General features: G+C 38.9%; 1 protein-coding gene across 1 annotated transcript in view; it reads right to left on the bottom strand.

Moving 5' to 3' along the window:
- Positions 1-3,796: 3,796 nt before the first annotated feature.
- The window catches only part of trpc5a (transient receptor potential cation channel, subfamily C, member 5a), a 127,569-nt gene continuing 109,371 nt past the window's right edge, over positions 3,797-21,994 (bottom strand). The window contains exons 10-11 of the mRNA XM_053687897.1: positions 5,959-6,048; positions 3,797-5,560 (exon numbers count right to left, since the gene is read on the bottom strand). Coding sequence (XP_053543872.1) covers positions 4,745-5,560; positions 5,959-6,048 — 906 coding nt within the window. The 3' untranslated portion in view covers positions 3,797-4,744. The remainder of the gene's footprint in view (positions 5,561-5,958; positions 6,049-21,994) is intronic.

Raw genomic sequence — 21,994 nt, forward strand, 5'->3', positions numbered from 1 at the left:
ACATCCCCACAGCATGATTCTGCCACCACTATGCTTCACTGTAGGGATGGTATTGTCCAGGTGATGACTGGTGCCTGGTTTCCTCCAGACATGACGCTTGCCATTCAGGCCAAAGTGTTCAATCTTTGGTCTGACTCCTTTAGGTGTCTTTTGGCAAATTCCAGGCGGGCTGTCATGTGCCTTTTACTGAGGAGTGGCTTCCGTCTGGCCACTCTGCCATACAGACCTGATTGGTGAGTGCTTCAAAGATGGTGGTTCTTCTGGAAGGTTCTCCTCTCTCCACAGAGACATGCTAGAGCTCTGTCAGAGTGGCCATCGGGTTTTTGGTCACCTCCCTGATTAAGGCCTACCCTTCCCTGATTGTTCAGTGTGGCCGGGCAGCCAGCTCTAGGAAGGGTCCTGGTGGTTCCAAACTTCTTACATTTACGGATGATGGAGGCCACTGTGCTCATTGGGATCTTCAATGCTGCAGAAATGTTTCTGTACCCTTCCCCAGATCTGTGCCTTGATGCAATCTTGTCTCAGGGGTCTACAGACAATTCCTTGGACTTCATGGTTTGATTTGTGCTGACATGAAACTGTGGGACCTTTTTATATAGACAGGTGTGTGCCTTTCCAAATCAAGTCCAATCAACTGAATTTACCACAGGTGGACTCCAAGTTATAGAAACATCTCAAGGATGATCAGTGGAAACAGGATGCACCTGAGCTCAATTGAGTGTCATGGCAAAGGCTGTGAATACTTATGTACATGTGGGTTTTTTGTTTTGTTTTTAAAAAAAAAATAAATTTTCAAAGATTTCAAACATACTTTCACGTTGTCATTATGGGGTATTGTTTGTAGAATTTTAAGAAAATGATGCATTTAATCCATTTTGCAATAAGGCTGTAACATAACAATGTGGAAAAAGTGAAGCGGTGTGAATACTTCTGGGATGCACTGTAAATGTCTGAGTTCCAGTTTACATGAACATATGAGCAGAGCATAAGGTAAGATAATGTACTTTGCATGGCATGTAGCAGCTCAACCCATAACTTAGTTGTGTCTTCCCTTGGCTGGTGCCTCCAAACTAGCCTAGTTAGAAAAGTTTTCAGTCTGGTAGTCCTACAAACAGGGATGACACCCAAGGCAAGTTTTATTATAAATCTGTTTTATGCTCATGGCATATGTTGACAGCCAAGTTATCTTTGCTTCCATAAAACAATTCTTGGGCTACTAGCTGGAAAAAAATGCATCTAGGCTCAGCCCTGGATGATGAACAGTCTAGCTAATGTCCCTAGTTTTGACTAATTGGAAACACTGTTTTTAAATTAAGTTACAAATGGTAACATAACTATTACTAGTCTGAAATGGTTAAATGGGGTACAGGTGGTGGCAGCTGTGTTTTATTTGGAGTAGAAGTGAATTGTTCTTTTTCATAACTAAAGAAAATGGAGGTTATCATACTGTTTATAGAACATTCGCTACTAGGCGCAAGAGATAAAAACAAGTTTAGATGGAAAGGGTCACAAGCTGACTAATTGGACAGCTGAAAACATTAATATAGCTACCTCTTAGGTTTATAACTTGTGTGGTCCTTGAAAATAAAATCCAGCACTTCACAAGAACAACCCATACAGAAATCAACCTTTCATAATCGATATTGTTTTACAATGAACTCTGTTCGAGAGCTACATGGCTATCTATCTTTTCAATTAAACATCTTACCTGTTGAGTAAGAAACATCTCTCGTTCTTGGTTTTTTAGGACAGGCGATTCCCCGGAGTTTGGACATTTTGCATGGTCCTTGATCTTGGTTGTTGTGACCACTAACCTACACTACTCAGACACCTTACATGTGAAAAAGTAGCTGGAGCTACCTTTTTGTTTTATGGATAAGAGACTCCTTCGGGCGAATGATGCATGTATGCAATTTCCTGTGAAATCCATCCTGACAAGTTTTAAAATAAAAATATAATAGGCTTACTGTAGTGATTCAGAGTAAGACCAAAACACGGTATGGAAAATGGATTTATGATGTACTTACTCATTATTTATATTTTGATTAATTTGAACAAAGTGTTTACATAGTTTACCTTTAAAAAAATAAAAAACACTACAGTGCTGTTTGTTTGGAATGAATAATGCCTAGAATGCAGGTCAGCACCAGGTACAGCAGCCTCAAGAATCATGGTGTCCATGGGTGATTACCCATAAGGATGGAATTTACTTTTTTGTTTGTTACTGCGAAAAGAACAGAAAACCTGTTTACTCAAAACTTGCTAACAATGGATTTCAAAGGGTGGTTGGGGCAGTAGATATTTATTTATTTATTTATTTATTTATTTATTTATTTATTTATTTATTTAAAAGTGCATAAATGTTTTGAATTCTTTAGCCAAAGGGATTTGTAAAGTCAATCTCTATAGTCTGTCATTTCAGAAACCTTTTTTTTTTTCCTCCAGATTTTTTGCCCAGAATTTGTGGTTTTGAATTGTGTGGGTCTGGTTCTTTATGGATGCCACGAAACTTTTAGAAGGTATAAGTAACGAGGATCACTTTAATGCTAAATTTTGAACATTGGAATAATAGAGTGAAACATGGTAGTAATTACTTTACATATAAGGCACATTTTAAACGCCCCAGGCACTGGGTTTACACCATCATGGATTTTAAGTAAACAGTTGTGAATGACTGAATAGGTTGTAAGGAAGATACATTGTCCACTTTAACAGGAACACATGTACGCCTGCCCACTTATGCAGTTATCCAATCAGCCAATCGTGTGGCAGCGCCACAGTGCATAAAATCCTGCAGATACAGGTCACAGCAGAAGACCGCATTGGGTTCCACTTCTGTCAGCCAAGAACAGGAATCGAAGTCTATCATGGGCACATATTCTGCCAAACTGGACAGGTGAAGATTAGGAGGGGGCTAGATAAAGAATCAGCTGATCTTTTTCCAGTCTTCAACTGTCCCGTTTCAGTTAGTCTGTGCTCAAGGCTACAGATTCTTGTCCTGCTCACAGGATTTAATCCCCCCCCCATTTTTCCCCCCATTCTGATGTTTGATGTGAACATGAACTGAAGCTCTTGACCTGTACATGCATGATTTTTTGCATTGTGCTACTGCCACATCATTGGCTGATTTAGATAACTGCATAAATGACAGGTGTACAGGTGTTCTCATTAAAGTGGACAGTGAGTGTAGCTTGATTGGTTAATTTTTAAATTAACTTATTCATTGGCAATTTGTGTTACTGAGAATCACTTTGTTTTTGCTTTGTATTTTAGATTCTGTTAAATATATAAAATGATTCAAAGTAGCCAACATTTAGGGCTCCACCGTCATCAGTATGTGTACTAAACATTTTTTAAAAATGGTATTTTTGTGTTTTGTATGACTATATTTCAATGTTTTGAAGCAGAATGTGGGGAAACTGACGATTGCAAAAACTTTCATAATCTGTACCAACAATTCTAAGAACTTTTCCTAATGTCCATGAAAATTATGATTGGGTATAAACTTTTAGCTTGATAAGTTTAGTTTTGTTACTGTATCTTTACATTTGTGACCCATTTCTATACAATCCTTCATTTTCATTAGGAAATTATAGAAATTCAAAGCAAGTTTTCTGTAAATCAAAGTTGATGAATCCCTTGCCCTGAGACAAACGAAGCATAACACAACCTGCTTTATCTATATTTTGTAAAGTTATTTTTCTACATTTTGAAAAGCTTCAAAAAAGTAGATACCAAGTCAACTTATTGGCATAACTTAGACCTTATTACTGAATTACAATAGTGTAGAGGCTATTGAAAATTTGATTGCAACATCCTATATAGAAATTAAAACAACGATAATATTTTGTTAATACATTTCACAATTCTAATTAATATACATGAATTTATTTCTCATTGGGGTATTTGCTCCCTTTTACACTACTGTGTTTTGTGAATTTACAAAAGCTCAGATGTTAATGTGATGCACTTTAGTCATTCACTGGAACTACTTTATCCATTGCAGACATGCTCACTTCTCTTCTAAAGAAAAATAAAAAATAATAATAATAAAAAAATGTACATGCACAAGTCATTATTGTTCAGATGCTTATTTCCAAATGTGGCATTTTGCATGAAATGTCAATAGGGTTACATGCCTCTCTATAATCAGAAATTTGGCTTTTGCCCTGGGGGCTTTGTGTTTAATCTGCCCTTGTTTTCCTGCATAGTGACAAATGGATAATCTTTTGACTATAAGGGAAAATTAAAGTCTCTGAACTTGGAGTGAGCTATACTTCTGAAGGCTCAAAGGGAAAAATTGTATAAGGGCACTTTGGCAATGTTGGTAAAGCCTAAAATGATACTTTCCAAACGCAATTCTACGCTTGTTGAGTTTATAGTTAAGATTATAAATGCACATTTCTTGTAACACCTTAGAAGCCAGGGGAGCATTATTAAATAAATAACGTGAGTGATGTGTTGATGGCTATATGTAGCTGTTAGAAGTGTCTGTGCAAATGGCATTTGATGTGTACTTGTAACAAAAAAGAAAGCATTGCATTAGGAGTCATTGATTCAAATACACTCTCATATTGCTGAAACTGAATCATTAACATTCTCAATACAGTATTTAAAGACTACTTATTTGCTAATTTATAGGTTTATGTAATAAAAGCATATATATAATATACACACACAAGTGCTGTCCAATGCCTGTATTGATATGAACACAATCGTGGCAGCATACTCTTTGTGCAGCCAATTAGAGCTGTGTGGTGATTGACTCCTCCTGATCCCAATAAGAGGAATCAATGCTCTCACAAGGCCCTGGCAAGCCCTGATACAGATCCTCACTAGAGGAGAGCAAGAGGGAACTGGAGGCAGTCAGGCTGGAAGCACAGTGTAGACCAGGGGGCCTTAGCAGGAGATCATCTGTATCATTTGCCTGCTCTGACATTGACGGTGTTTGATTCTTGTCTATTGCACCAGATTCTCCTCCGAGCATGTGCAGGTGCATGCTGCTTCTTGTCAGCCAGTTCTCTGGCTGTGCTTGAGGGTCCCGCCAGGACGTTGGCGGTTGCAAAACCCCATCTGAAATGCTGTAGGTTTGTTGCTGCTGGGGACTCTTCAAGCGTGATTGAGCAACGTGTCCATTCACACGACGAAACAGTGATCCTAAACGACGCAGTGAGTCTTTTTTTGAGCGTGAGAAGTGCCGCAAGCGGCCACTCGTCCGCACGAATGATGAAGGGGACCACCTGTTTTTCTTCAAGCCATTGCTTTTTGGTCCATCATCCACATCCTCCAGACCTGCCATGGAGCGAAATAGAGCTGAAACTGTAAATTGGCCCTCACGCTTTCTCTTGTCTGCTTGGGCAAATGAAACAGAACATGACTGAGCTTGTCCTCCAGGCCTTGCTCCTCTGTTCCTCATCTCTGTATCTTCCTTTTCATCTTCTTGCTCAGCCTCAGGTTGTGTGGCCTCACTGCTTGAGGAGTAGGTGCGGCGTGGCGGCTTGCGGTTGCCCAGCAGGTCCAGGACCTCGTAGCGGAAACTTGAGATGTCCTGTTTGAGCTCCTTAATGGACCACAGGGGAGATGCAAATTATATTAAAGGGAGAGCAAACCACATGAACCACAACACTCAATTACAGGAAATATTTGTGTATGTAATGTAATCTAGTGGAAAAATTCTGACGATTTTTCTACATCACAAAAACCTGCCATTTTAACATGGGTGTTAAAATGGGGGGAAAATATAATTTTTAAGAATGAAATTTTATATAAATATATTCAAAAACAAGTTGAAGTTTTTCTTAAACCTAAAGTTATAGCCAAGATCTTACATAAGACACGTAAATCTATAAAGAACAGCCATAATCAGATGTCTTATTTATGCTTAAAGTGCAGTACAGTAATGTTTACCCAATGACTATATATTTTCTACATTATAACTGTAATAATAAAATAGCACACCTTGAAGTTTTCCTCAGTCAGCCCTTCATCGGTTTTGGTTCTGCGGATCATGGCTGCCACATATCTTTTCACCAGATTTTTGATCACTTCCTAAAACAAATGTACACAAAAAAGAAGCATTAGTGAGTGCATGAGTGTACAGATGTTCCTAATAAAATGGATTGCGATTTTATTTTGTAAATGATACATTCAAACTCAAGTATATGTAGTTATACTCTCTGTGGTTCCTGTCTTTTTGGACACCCTGTATTTTTCTTATGGTTATTGTAGCTCTAGAGTGCAAAGGAAGAAGTAGAGTTTTCTTTTGTGGTGGTGGTGGTTGTTAGGCAGTACACATTTGCATATGAATTTTATTTCCAGTTTATTGAGAAAGAGAATAACAATTTGAAGCATGTTTATAACATGCATTAGCTGGAGGTGAAAGTCTAGAACCAAATATATAAAATATATTAGCATACATTTGAATAAAGAACAAGTCAGATTTAGGCACTACCTAAAAAATGCCCACTGAACACTGGGTTAGAGACAACTAGACTATCTGCAGTGCTCCCAGGTGTAGAGGTGGCCACATTTGGGGAACAGACACAAATGAAGTGTATAAGCAAAGATACCCAATACTAGCGGTATCAAAGGTGTTTGCTTGATGTCTTCTACACTGCACAGTGAACAACAAACAACACCTTTCACAAATTATCTACTTAATATTTGATCAACAAGAAAGTTGCCAGTTGAAACAATGGAAAGGATTATAAAACTCCTTCAAGAAGCAAATCTGACATGGAGTGTGTCAAAAGATGCTGGTTGTTTCCAGTCAGCTGTGTGTAAAATTTTGTGCAAGTATAAACAAAATAGGACGGTTATGAAAGGAAAACCATACGGGTAGACCCGTAAGGAAGACGGCAAACGTCAGGATAAAAAAACTGAAAGCAATATGCCTTGAAAATACAAAATGCACAACAAAACAGATGAAAAACAATTGATGGAAACAGGAGTCAATGTTTGTGACAGAACTGTAAGAAATCGGCTGAATGAAATGGGATTTTCATATAGAAAAGCTAAACGAAAACCAGCACTAACACTTAAACAAAAGAAAACATGGTTACAGTGGGCTAAAGAGAAGCGATGATGGGATGAAAGTGATATTCAGTGATGAATCATGAATCTGCATTGGCCAAGGAGATGATGCTGGAACTTTTGTCTGGTGCTGTTCTAATGAAACATAAGATAACAATCAAATTTCCCCACTCATTTATGATTGCAATTATGGGGTTGCATGTCAGGTAAAGGACCAGACAAGACCACAACAGTCAATGCACAGGTGTACATTGAAATTTTGAACACTTCTCTCATTCCATTGATAGAAAATAGGTTTAGTGATGAAGTCATTCTTCAGGATGATAATGCATCTTGCCACAGAGCAAAGAGTATTGAATCTTTTCTTCAGGAACAGCGTATCAACGGCAACATGGCCAGCAAACAGACCGGCTCTCAAGCCGATTGAAAATTTATGGTGGAAATTAAAAAAAAATAATTGGTCCATGACAAGGGTCCATCCTGCAAACCTGATCTGTCAACCAATATTTGAGAAAGTTGGAACCAGCATGATGTAAAATATTGTTTTTCATTAGTGAAGTCCATACCTCAAAGAAAAAAAAGCCAGAGGAAGAGCAGCAAAGTACTAACTGTGATTTAATTTTTTTTTTTGATGATTCCATAATTGTCGTATCTCAGCCCAACCATGACTCGGTTCCCCCGGAAACACCGCTAACTACAAACATGGCCGCTGAGGACTACACTTCCCACACACGCATGTGCTCACCTTCCCTGGAGTTCTAATCACACACACCTGCGTCTCATTACAAACACACTCACACTACAGTATAAGAGAGACTTTGGAAGCGAAGAAACTTCGCGAAATAATGTTCTATTTATTAGTTTCTCAGCCATTATCTCAGCCCTTTTCTAAGACTTTTTCACGTGCGTTTACTGCAGTCACCTTTGACCAGTGTTTCCGTCTCCGACCTCGATTTCGGCCTAGTGCTGTTTTGTTTGTTTGCCTGACCCTCGCCTGTTTACCGACCACGAACTTTGTCTTTTCCAATGGATTATTCTGCCCGATTCTGTCAACTGCATCTGCTTCTGTCTTCAACCACGGTACCTGACAATATTTTTTTCTTTTGACTTGGAAAAAAAAAAATTGCAAAAATGCCATTAATTAAAATACTTTCATTTAATGTATTTGAGGCATGTTTCTAGAAGCCAGAATGTTCTGCTATTAAACAAAAATTGGTTTGTGTCATATCTGTGATTTGTTTATTTACTACAAAAGTAAAAAAAAAAAGCCAGGAGTACATTCTCGAAGTGTGGTGATTCTATAATTTTTGCCAGGGGTAGTATATCATTTTCACTGGCCACAGTATGGATGCATGACAGTAATTCTTGGAGTTTATGTCAACTTTGTTACCTCAACAACCTTTTCAATTATAATATTAGGTATGCCACATGATAGGGGAGGCTTGGGGGGGCTTTAGTTACAAAAGGTTGAGAACCTCTCGTTTATATCGTCCGCTGAACGTTCTCCAACTGAACTAAATGGTTTTTATTTATATAAATAAAGCAAAATGACAGTGCTGCGGGGGACAAGGGTAATCAGTGTATGTCCGAACAAAACACTGGTAACACACACTATCACTCCTTGTAAACATATGATGCCTTTTTTGCAACTATATGTTGCATACATCTTTGCAACATTCTGTCTCATATTAGCTCACCCTCTTTTCAACAATGTTGATAAAGAAGCTGTGCCTTTCGCTGACTCCTTCAGTTATTCTTTAATTTTCTGCCCTCTCTGTCTATTTGGCATCATGCCTTTGCTGACTATATAACACACATAAAAGGTTACTTGCATGTCTGGATATGTAACAAACTTGAGTAGCTAGTACTCACCAATACATTCCCTCTCAATCAATTTAAAAACTACTGGTGATAAACATAAAAGCGTGTTTTCACATACAGTTCATTTTAAAAGAACCAAACCCAGTTCAATTAAAGTGAACCAGAAAGAGAACCAGACAAAAGTGACCTCAGTCAGAAAGAGAACCCAGTTCTTTTTTTTTTTCCCCCAGCAATGAAGTGAGGAGTCTGATGGCTTGGGGGAAGAAGCTGTTACACCGTCTGGCCGTGAGGGCTGAAATGCTTTGGTACCTTTTTCCAGACAGCAGGAGGCTGAAGAGTGTGTGTGAGGGTTGTGTGGTGTCCTCCACAATGCTGCCGGCTTTGTGGATGCAGTGTGTGGTGTAAATGTCTGTGATGGAGGGGAGAGATACCTCGATGATCATCTCAGCCGTCTTCACTATCTGCTGCAGGGTCTTGCGATACAATTAGGTGCAATTTCCGAACCAGACAGTGATGCAGCTGCTCTGGATGCTCTCAATACTTCCTCTGTAGAACGTGGTAAGGATAAGGGGAGGGAGATGGGCTTTCTTCAGCCTTCGCAGAAAGCAGAGATGCTGCTGGGCTTTCTTGGTTATGGAGCTGGTGTTGAGGTACCAGGTGAGGTTCTTAGTCAGGTGAACACCAAGGAATTTGGTGCTCTTGACAATTTTCACGGAGGAGCCCTTGATTTTCAGTGGAGAGTGGTCACTCCATGCTCTCCTGAAGTCAAGAACCATCTCTTTTGTTCTGTCCACATTTAGAGACAGATTGTTGGCTATGCACCAGTCTCTTAGCTGCTGCACCTCCTCTCTGTATGCTGACTTGTCGTTCTTGCTGATGAGACCCCTGAGACCTATGGTCATGTGATTGGCGAACTTGATGTGATTGGAGCCGTGCATTGCTACACAGCCGTGTGTCAGCAGAGTTAACAGCAGTGGACTGAGCACATAACCCTGAGGCACCCCCGTGCTCAGTGTGGTGGTGCTGGAGATGTTGTTCCTGATCCGGACTGATTGAGGTCTGCCAGTCCAGAAGTCCAGGATCCAGTTGCAAAAGGAGGTGTTCTAGCCCAGTGGGTTCAGCTTTCCAATCAGGTGCTGAGGAATGATTGTGTTGAATCCTGAACTGAAGTCTATGAACTGAATCCTGAACTGAAGTCTAACAGCATTCGAACGTAGGTGTCCTTCTTGTCCATGTAGGTGAGGACCAGATGTAGGGTGGTAGTGATGGCATCATCTATTGAGTGGTTGGTGCGATACAACAACTGCAGCGGGTCCAGTGACGTGGGCAGCAGGGCCTTGATGTGCCTCATGATGAGCCTCTCGAAGCATTTCATGATGGATGTTAGTGCAACGGGACAGTAGTCATTGAGGCAGGACACTGCAGACTTCTTCGGCATGGGGACAATTGAGGTAGCCTTTGGACTAGCACGTTGGAACGGTGGCGCTGCTCAGGGAGATGTTGAAGGTGTCAGTGAAAACATCTGCTAGTTGATCTGCACATCCTATTTTTATGTTCTTGTGTTGAGGATAGTTGGCATTTAATGCAATCCTCTTTCCAAATTTAAAGAAGTGCACAGCTCTCCTACTGAGACCACACAACCCCGTGACCTGACATGGTGAAAAGTTTTGTGTTGTTTTCAGCAGTGACGGAACATGGCTGCAGGTATGGCAAGCCTCCATTTACATTTGTTGAAACGAAATGCAAAGTGGACCGGGATCTCAGTGCTTTCACATATCACAAAGAAATGGAACCACAAATGAACCATACTCGAACGAACATACTGAGTACATTCGCTTTTGGGCCCTTTTAGGGGGTCTGAGATCATTTGGTTGGTTCACATTTATACACTGAACCACTCCGAGAGCATTTGGATTGCTCAAATGAACTAGATGTGAAAACACCCTAAAATGCTGCTAATATTACGAAAAGGTTAGCAGTAGAGCTAGTGGTTTCACCATACCTGTCTGCCTGTTGAAGCAAGACACAAAGCAATTGCGCCATGACGAGACTATCTGACTGCAGACTCAAGTAGGACAAATAAATAGGAAAATTCTTCGACTTTCTTGTGATTCATTTGCTACTGTTTTGTGCACGTTCTCGTGTTAATTTGCATTAAAATGCTTTTTACATAATATAATTGTTTATTAATTAAAGTTGAAAGGGGCACTTTTAAATAACTTAGTTAAATAACCCCCTTCTGCACGTCCCTGGTCAATTTGTGACAATGTTGTGACATAAAAAAACTCGCCATGTCCTCGAGAATTTCAGATTTATCCTGCACCATAGTCCTAGAGGAAGTGTGTTTTAAATAGACCTGCAAGACAATTCCTGGAGTATATAATTCCTGCATAATTTTCCTTCATAGAATTTACTGCAGGTATTTCTACAGGAAAATGAGCTGAAAATCCTGTAGAATATCTGCATCATACAGTATTCCTACAGGATTCCTGTAGGGATTTTTTGTAAGGGAGGTTCTATACACAGAAGTGATTGGTTCACCTCCTAAGTTCCTACTCCAGTCAGAGCATTTTGTCATGTGACCGCTACTCACCTTAGTATCTACTATCAATAATACTAATGTAATGTATTATTTATTTAGGAATTATCATACAATTATCAAAAGACATGTGCAATAAACATTTTCTGAAGTTCAGTCCTCCCCTTACAAAAAAAAAAAAACCCTACAGGGATCCTGTCGGAATATGGTGCAGTTACATATGTACAGTGCCCTCCACTAATATTGGCACCCTTGGTAAATATGAGCAAAGAAGGCTGTGAAAATTGTCTTTATTGTTTAACCTTTGGATCTTTTGCTCAAAAAATTCACAAAAATACTCTCCTCTCATGGATATCAAACAATTGCAAACACAACACAGGTTTATCAAAAAAAATAAATAAATACATATCTTTGTTAAATATAGGTGTGCGACAATCACTGACACCCCTATGAATTCATATGAGAAAAATATATTTGAAGTATATTCCCATTGATATACAATTTTTTCATTTTTTCATTTTTTATTTTTTAAAAAGTACACCACGGTGATAAATCATGACTTCCTGTTTCACAGGGGTATAAATATGAGGTAACACATAGGCCAAATTCCCTTAGTCATTCATCACAATGGGACCAAGGTATATAGCTGTGATATGCAGCAAAAGGTTGTCGAGTTTCACAAAATGGGAAGTGGCTATAAGAAAATAGCACAAGCATTGCAAATGCCAATTTCCATCATCAGGGCAATAATTAAGAAGTTCCAGCCAACTGGAAATGTTATGAATCAACCTGGAATTGGATGTGTTCCTATATTGTCTCCACATACTGTGAAGAGGATTGTTTGAGTGGCCACAAAATCTCCATGGAACACAGCTGGAGAATTGCAGAGCTAAGTTGCATCTTGGGGTCAGAAAGTTTCCAAAACTACAATCCAAACTCACCTACATCACTACAAGTTGTTGGGAAGGGTTTCAAGAAAAAAGCCTCTACTCTCATCCAAAACCAACTCCACCATCTTCAGTTTGCCAGACACGACTGGAACTTTAAATGGGATTGGGTTCTATTAGATGAAACTAAAACAGAGCTTTTTGGCAATAAACATCAGAGGTGGTTTTGGCACACACAGAGAAGTACATCGTGCCCAGGGTTAAATATGGTGGTGGCTCTCTAATGATTTGGGGATGTTTTTCTGCCAGAGGACCTGGACATTTTATATTAAATCAAAACTTGATTGCCTCTGCCAGAAAGTTTAAAATGGGCCGTGGTTGGATCTTCCAGCAGGACAATGATGCAAAACATACATCAAAACACAAAAATGGTTTCCTGACCACAAAATCAAGGTCCTGCCATGGCCAACCCAGTCCCCAGCCTTGAAACCCATAGTGTGGGGTCAACTGAAGAGGAGAGTCCACCAGCATGGACCTCAAAATTTGAAGGATCTGGAGAGATTCTGTATGGAGGAATGGTCTCAGATCCCTTGCCATGTATTCTCCAACCTCATAGGTATTATAGGACAAGACTCAAAGCTGTTATCTTGGCAAAGGGAGGTAGCACAAAGTATTGACTAAAAGGGTGCCAATAATTGTTGCACACCTATATTTAACAAAGATATATTTTTGATAAACCTGTGTTGTGTTTGCAATTGCTTGATATCCATGAGAGCAGAGTATTTTTATGATTTTTTTTAAACAAAATATCAAAAGTTTAAACCATAAAAACAGTTTTTCACAGACTTCTTTGCTCATATTTACCAATGGTGCCAATATTAGTGGAAGGCACTGTACAGGGGAAATAACTATAATGATGCATACAGCGGAAATTAGTATTTTCAGAAATAAATTATTTTATTTATTGAAATTATGTCACATAATGCCTGATGCAATCTGTAACGTTTCCAAGCCGGAATGTAATTCACACCTAAAAAAATAAATAAATAAAAAATAAGGGTACAAACATTTTTTGTAAATAATAAAATTAATCATGTTTGCTTGTAAGCGAGCTAGTTTGCTAACCGCTGTGTATAAATAATAAAAGCCATGTTTTCTAGTAAGCATGTGAACATTACACTAACCGCTGCGTCATGAATACATAACAGAACAGTAATTTAGTACACCATAATGATTAAAGAAATTGTTTAAGAGTGGCACTATACCTCTACAGACACACTATGGTTGGTAACAGGTGAATTTGTGCATTCAAACCTGTGCGACTATGGTGCAAAAGAGTGACGCTGTCTCGGTGAATCTAATCTTTCCTCGAAAACCATTCATTGACATGCCTGTTCTGTAAATTACATTTTTATGCCAATAAAAGTGAAAAGTGAGTACTTTGGGGCATTGTAAATGACTCATTGAACCATTTACTCAAGCAATTAATTTCTACCATTTTTGAAAATTAATTTTGTAGACTACATAACCTACAGATATTTTTTATTTACAGTAAATAAATTGGATATATTAAGTACTTGGGAACTTTACTTTGTCTGCAGGAGGTGTGCAGCAGTCCTTCAGGAATTATAAAATCCTGCAGGATTCACCCCCCGACCCCCCCTTGTGCAGAGAGTGTGCTGATATTCCTGCATGTTTAATTCTAAAACTTATACGAATATATTGCACAGTTTGTCATTGAGTCCTGCAGGATTTCATAATTCCTGTATATCAGCAAGCATCCTGCAGAAAAATTAAAATCTTGCATGATTCCAGTAGGGTTTTTTGTAAGGGCTATGTGGCTGACGTGACAAAAGAACAAAAAGACTCAGACCAGAAGAATCGGGAAGTGAACAAACCATTTCTGTTTCCTGTATGTAGCGTATACGGCTGCCACGTGACAAAAGAATGAACAACTCGAACCAGAAGACCCAGTTGAGTCTGTTTCTCATTATTTGTTGGCTGCATCATAATTTTTTCCTTATTTGGAATATGATCAAAGTTTGCGTTGGGAGAATTTGGCTATTGACAATTTAACATGTGAACTTAATTCTGCTCAAATGACCAAAATGAATGAAATGACTTGAATAAAGATTTGTACATTTTGTTGAATGAGATTCAAAGATCCAAGTCAGTAAAATGATCAGATCTTCCCATCACTAATGATTTACACACTGCAGTGCCTCCCACAACCATCACACTGGCAGGATTCTGCCGGAGGCATTTGCTTTATGATGAACACACAATGGGGCACAGATGTTACAGTTTTAGCAACACACTGATTCCCAGAGGTCGAACTGTTTTCGAATTAAAGTGCGCCCTTTCTACCTCCTACATGAATTTAGTTCAGTCATCCTTACAGTGGTGTACATTCCGCAGACAAAACAAAAGCATTGGGCAAACTGTACTGCACCATTAATGATATAGAAATTGCATGTTCTGAAGCTGCTTTCATCATTCTTGGGGACTTTAATAGGATGTACATGAACATAAGGTTCTTCCCAACTACTACCAGCACATTAATTTTCCCACATGAGGTGAACAGACTTTGGATCACTGCTATTCATCACTAAAGGAGTGTTACAAACCTAACCCCCTCCCTGCCTTCTGCAAAGGTGATCACATTAGCATATTGCAATGTCTTAAACAGGAAAAACTTTTTTGTAGAGCAGTTCACAAATGGAGTGAGGATGCTGTCTTCAGACTGCAGGATGATTTTGAATCCACAGACTGGCAAATGTTTCATGATGCAGCAGGAGTGAACATAAATGAATATGCAGACTATGATAAGCTACATCAAGAAATGCACAGAGAATGTTGTCCCAACAGTTAACGTAAAGTCATTTTCCAGCCAGAGTCCATGGGTCACTGGAGAGGTGCATGCCAGGCTGAGAGCATGAACTGCAGCCTTCAACTCTGAGGACCTGATGGTCTATAAGAAGTCCAGGTATGACCTCCAAAAGGCTATCAGATCTACCAAAAGAGACTTCAGGGACAGAGTGGAGTCAGACTATGACCATGTCAAGCTCTGATCCCAAACGCACATGAAGCAGTCTGTACACAATAACAGATTACAAAGGCAGGAAAAGCAGTGATCTGTCTACGTCTGCCTCCTTACCAGATAAGGACATTCTACACTCACTTTGAGGCAGGCAATACAGTCCCTGCTTTGAAAATACCTGATGACCATGACACCTGCCCTCTAACTACTCCCAAACTGAGCAGGGCCTTTGAGAATCAATGCTCGGAAGGCACTAGGACCAGATGGCCTCCACTAACATCCTTAATCTCTCTTTGAATCTGACCGTGATCCCCACAAGCTTCAAGCAGACCACCATCATCCCTGTGCCTAAGAAAACTGCTGTCTCCTGCCTGAATGACTAGCACTGACATCGGTGATCATGAAGTGCTTTGAGCATCAAATCTCATGTCTGCTCCTCTCCATGGCACCTTGGACCTGTTCCAGTTTGCTTATCGCTCTAATAGATCAACTGGCGTTCTACAGAGAAGAGGTCAAAGCACATTCAACATGGTGTGAGGACAAGAATCTGTCTCTAAATGTCAACAAGACCAAGGAGATGATTGTGGATTACAGGAAGACAAAGAGGTGGACAGAGTTAAGAGCTACAGGTTCCTTGGTGTCCACATTGCCCATCAATGTCCCTACTCTCTGAGGAGGTTTAAGAGGTCTGCTCTGACATGATGTCAAACTTCTACCACCGCACCATAGAGAGAATTCTGACCGGCTGCATCACTGTTTGGTATGGCAGCTGCTCTTCCTATGAATGTAAAGCTCTTCAGAGAGTGCTGAGAACAGCAGAGCTCATGACTGGAAATAAATTCCCGGCCTTACAGGATATTTACCAAACATGCTGTTTGAGAAAGGCCAGCAGCACTCACCCTGCTCGTTATCCGTTTGTGACACTGCCATCTGGTAGATGCTTCCGTTACATTCAATCACAGACAACTAGACTGAAGAACAGGTTTTATCATGTCATCAGACTACTAGACATCCTGTAGTCCTTCATCTAGCACTGCAGCACTTTATTACTGCCACTTCCGGACACTTACAGTGGTGCTTAAATGTTTGCGAATTTAGAATTTTCTATATATCAGCATAAATACAGTATGACCTAAAACATCATCAAATTTTCACACAAGTACTAAAAGTAGACAAAGAAATGCAATTAAACAAATGAGACAAAAATATTATACTTGCACATATAATATTGTGCAAGTATTATACTTTATTTATTGATGAAAATAATCCAATATTCCATGTGAGTCGCAAAAGTATGTGAACCTCTAAGATCAGAAGTTCATTTTAAGATGAAATAATAACCTTATCCCATCTGTAAAACATGGTGGTGGTAGTATCATGGTTTAGGCCTGTTTTGCTGCATCAGTGTCAGGACGGTTTGCCATCATTGATGGAACAATGAATTCTGAATTACATCAGTGAATTCTAAGGGAAAATGTTAGAACATCTGTCTCTGAAGAGAATGTGGGTAATGCAGGAAGACAACAAGCCTAAGCACACAAGTCATTCTACCAAAGAATAGTTAAAGAATAATCAAATTAATGTTTTGTAATGGCCAAGTCAAAGTCTGTATTATCAGTACAGTTATCACACTAAACAAGACTCAGGACACACATGTGCATCTCAAAGGATAACTGTTTAATTTTCTTTTCAACAAACTGTTTGAATAAAACTCTTAACATTAACTCATTTTCATTTCAACACTTTCTAAACATAACTTCTTATTTTAACACTTTTTTTTTTGTCTCTTTCTAGAGACAGAGACCAAAAAAAAAGTGTTAAAATAAGAAGTTATGTTAAGAAAGTGTTGAAATGAAAATAAGACTTTCTTGTCATGGTTTACATACTTCTTAATATTTTTTCCCCCACAGATATTTATCTTTTCACTTTTTCCAAGAACATCTTATAGTCCCATTTAAACTAACTGCACTATAAGTTCAGTCTCTCAGGAGGTTTGAAACCCTGCCTGACCTAGTGACACCTTCAATGGGGCGGAGATGTTTTTTGTTTCTCTGCACTCCTCTATCTGTATGCACCAGGTATGATCTTCAAGTATGAGGCGGTCTGCAGACAGAACCATAGATCCTCTCAGTAGCAAGCCACACTTTTTAAAATATTTATTTTTTAAATATATTAAACAATAGAGTGTCCTAATTAAAAGTAGACCAACACAAAAATTATCCATATTAGGAAAAAGAAGGCTAATTGCCTTCTGAGGAAATAGCCTACTAAGCTTAATGTCAAATTGATATTAAGTGCAACCTATAGTAATTAAACATTATTTCATTTCTCATTTTATTTATATTTTATGAAGTTATTATAATTTTTTTTTATAATAAATTGTTTATTTATAACTAAGCACATTTTCTGTCTTTACATTCTATTTGTTTCAGTTGTTCCCTTTAGATGGGTTCCCCAAGTACTGTGTTGCCATGTCTGCTGATATCATCACTTTTTTCGAGTGATTAAATCAAAACATGAAAACAGGAGTTGACTTTTCTAGTGATATCTGGCAACCCTGAGTTTAAATGAAGTGAAGCACTGTCTATTAGAGTTGGTGAAGAGAGAGCAGCAGCATACTGTATGTTTGCAGACTGAACAGTCGCTACTCTTGAATATGATTTGTGAGGAATTATTTAATAAAGAAGTTTGAATTAAACCCCACCTTGTAGCGTTAGCATTATTATTAATTTACTCTGCCTGACGATGCTGTATCTACACGAGCATGTCACTGTTGTAGGCTCAGGTCATTTTGCGTGATCAATAAAAGATGGTGGTTAGTGAGATCGGCAAGTTGAGAGAAGCAGATGATGTACAGAGTTACTCTCGTCATCACAATGGCTTCTTTGCAGTATTTACAATTGGTGCTAAAACTAGTTTCAACTAAAAAATCCAGAAAGAAACACTTACCAGTTATTATCGCCAGGGTCAATAATCGCTTCTGCTGAGGTGATGAAAAGCAGTGCGAAAGTAACTGTTGCACGGTGTAGATGCATTTTGGAGTTGTAGTTTTTATTCTGATTGTATTATACAACTCCGAACAGGTCACTTGCACCGGTATATATATTTTCACAGTCGCACAAAGTACTTTTCACTCGCAAATGTGAGTGAAATGGTCACAATGTAGACCCCTGGCTCAACCATCTGGTGAATGTTTGATGATACCAGGCCACCATACTGAGCTCTGGCATGACACTTTGTCATTCCTTGGTTGCTGTCATGTATTTTCATCAGTATGTCTTTCTGTAGAGTCACTGGAATTATAAGTCTATCTCCTTTTAACAGGATTGTCACCTTTTTATAGATTTGATCCTATTTGAGCCCTTTTTATCTGCTCCACGTGGCTGTCTGTCACTGGGAGAGAAGTCACAACAACATCTACAAAGACAAGTACATCTTTTTCTCACTGCAGGTCTGCTTTGGAGGGATCCCCACTCAGAGGCGCACATGAAAGTGTGTCTGCTGTGATTAAACTTTCACCTGGGACATGTTAGATGTCATAAATGAATCTCAACAGATGAAGGCGGAATCTGGGGACTCCGCACCACAGCAGTGGTATGAGAGGTTTATGGTTAGTAAATGTAGTGAAGTGTAGACCATTGATAAAACCAGTCTTTCATATGCCCATGTCACTGCCAGTGCCTCTTTTTCAATTTGTGCATATCGCTTCTCAGTATCCGTAAGACTGGATGTATATGTGACAGGTTTCCATGTGCCATCATTTTACTTCTGCGGCAAGACAATACCTACCCCATAGGAGGACACATCTGCTTCAACTTTTGTCTCTCTTTCGGGAGAGAAAGCAGCCAGCACCTTTGGTAAACTCAGTTCCTCTTTCAGCCTGCAAAAGGCCCGTTTCTGCGGTTTGTCACATACCCATTCGTTTTGTCTGAGAATTTCTTTCAGTGACATGGTGAATGAAGCAAGTTGTGGTAAAAAGATAGTTGGTCATCCCTAGCACTCTGTGTATATCTGCAACACACTTTGGTTCTGGCGTGTGGAGGATCGCTCTGACTTTGCTTGGGTCTGCGTCAAGACCATTTGCTGTGATTTTGTGACCCACAAAAAGCATTTCGCTCTTAACGAACTCACATTTTTCATTTAGTGAGATCTACCGACTGAATTTTTGTCATTATTATTATTATTATTATTATTATTATTATTATTATTATTATTAAGTAGCTCAAGGACACTTTACAATATTAACACAATAATACATAAACAATGACCAAGCATAGACAAACACAAAAAATAAAAAACACAGTACAGATAGTACAGTCATTGAAGGTGAAAGACATTAAGACAAATGAGAACAAATAAGTTTTGAGTTGGGATTTAAACTGATAGATGTGATGCTGTCTAGAGTCAGAGGGAGTAAATTCCAAATCTTGGGTGCTACTAGACTGAAAGACCTGCCACCCATGGTAGAGAGAGAAGGTGCAATGTCAGCTGTGTGGGAATTTTTCACAGTAAAAAAAGAGGACATCAGAATTGCAATTTGCAACACCTGCCAATGTGAAGTACTGCAAGCAGGCAGTAGAACCAAAAACTTCAAATACAACTAATTTAATTTATCATCTAAAGTTTTGCCATAAAGATTATCACACTGTCACTGCCAAACAAACAACATCCGGTACTGATTACTAGCACCGCTGTAGCTCATGCACTTCAGAGAATGTTAGTTCAGTAGGACATAATGAAAGATGGTGCATTCTGTGCTGCGAGATAATGCCCGAAATATGGCTAAGGCCATGGAAGATTGTGGTTTAAACAGTCTTGGCTTACTCTTCAGTTAAACATAAACAGAGGAGTTCTGAGACAGTGCAGCATCTGGCAATAGGGAAAAAGAATGTCGGACACTTTAAACATTCTCAGCTCACCATTTCGATACCGACAGCACTAGGATTGTCAAAAAAGGTGTTCCAACAAGATATCCCAACATGATGGAACAGTACATATTATATGACTTCAAGTTTGTTAGCGGAGAAGCAGGCAATTGGTGCATATGGAGCAGAATACGAGCTTCCTCCATTATTTCAGTGTGGCCTTATTGGAAATGCAATAACACTCCTTGTGCCTTTTGAAGAACTGATTAGAGAAATAAGTTCACACATGGCAACTCCTGTAGACGTGATTCCCACTTAGTTTCCCTCGCAGTTAAGGTTTTCAAATAAAAGCAATTGTTCACTGTATATGTTTGCCTTTTGTTTTTGTAATCAGACTCAAAAATAGACAGAAACTTGAGTCTGACCAAAAAAAAGAAAGAAAGAAAATCAAGGTTTAGAGTTATCATTTTAGATTTATTGCCCAAAATAGGTTATCGGCTTCCAAATATAAAGAATTATCGGTTACCGGTATCGGCCAAAATTTCCATGTTGATGCATCCCTATATATAATGAATAGTAAAGGTACAAGAACTGATCCCTGAGGGACACACAGTTTCAGAGAGACTGTAGGCGACTGATAATCTTGCACGGAGATGTAAAATTGTCTGTCCGTGAGATATGAAGCAAGCCACGAGAGAGCAGCACCTATGACATCGATATCCGAAAGCAGGAGAGAATTAAGTCGTGACAGACAGTGTCAGAAGCAGAACTAAGATCAAGTAATAGAAGACTATAGAGTAATAGAAGAAATAGAGAACTTCAGATTGAAAGGGGTCAAAGAGTTTATTTTGAGAAAGGATAGACTGCAGCCGGGAGGCAACAATACTTTTCAGTATTTTGGAAATGAACAGTAAGTTAGACTAAAATTATAGAAAACACTATGGTCCAAGTTAGTTTTTTTTGAGAACTGGAGTCACTGCCGCAGTTTTAAGTGCTAAAGGGAGAGAAGCAGAAGCTAAAGATCTGTTTATGAAGTGTGAGATACAGTGGCAAGAAAACGTATTTGAAGCTTTTGGAATTTCATGGTTTTCTGCATAAATTTGTCATAAAATGTGATCTGATCTTCATTTAAGTCAAGGGTATTGACATATAATGTGTCTAAAATAATAACACAAAAATTATGATATTTCATGTCTTTATTGAACACACTCATTCAACATTCAAAATGGCAGTGGAAAAAGTAAGTAAACCCTTAGAATTAATAACTTTTTGGAACTGTTGCTACTCTACCAAGGTGTATCCATTTGTAGAATGTTTGCCTAACTGTAGACTGGTGAATTTCTAAAGTCTTCGAAATCACTTTGTAACCCTTGCCAGCATGTAATAAACAATTCTGGATCATAGATCCTCTGAAAGCTCTTTTTGGCAAGGCACGGCTCACATAACCGTGTGCTTCTTGTGCAGAACAAACGCCAAAAGTTTGAGGGGTTTTTATCAGTCAAAGTAGCTGTAGTCCACACCTCCAAACTCATTTTCTTAACGAGACTCCAGGTGTGCTAAAACCTGACTTCAATTAGCTTTTTTGAGGTCATTAACTCAAGGGTTCACCATACTTTTTCCACAAGTACTATGAGGTTTTTTTGATTGTTCTCAATAAAGACATGAAAGATCAGAATTTTTTGTGTTATTATTTTAGACACATTATATTTGTCAATACCCTTGACGATCCTTGAAGATCCGATCACATTTTATGACAAATTTATTCAGAAAACCATGAAATTCCAAAAGGTTCACTTACTTTTTCTTGCCA

The sequence above is a fragment of the Ictalurus punctatus genome, chromosome 18, assembly GCF_001660625.3.
Source record: "Ictalurus punctatus breed USDA103 chromosome 18, Coco_2.0, whole genome shotgun sequence".
Classification (NCBI taxonomy): Eukaryota; Metazoa; Chordata; class Actinopteri; order Siluriformes; family Ictaluridae; genus Ictalurus; species Ictalurus punctatus.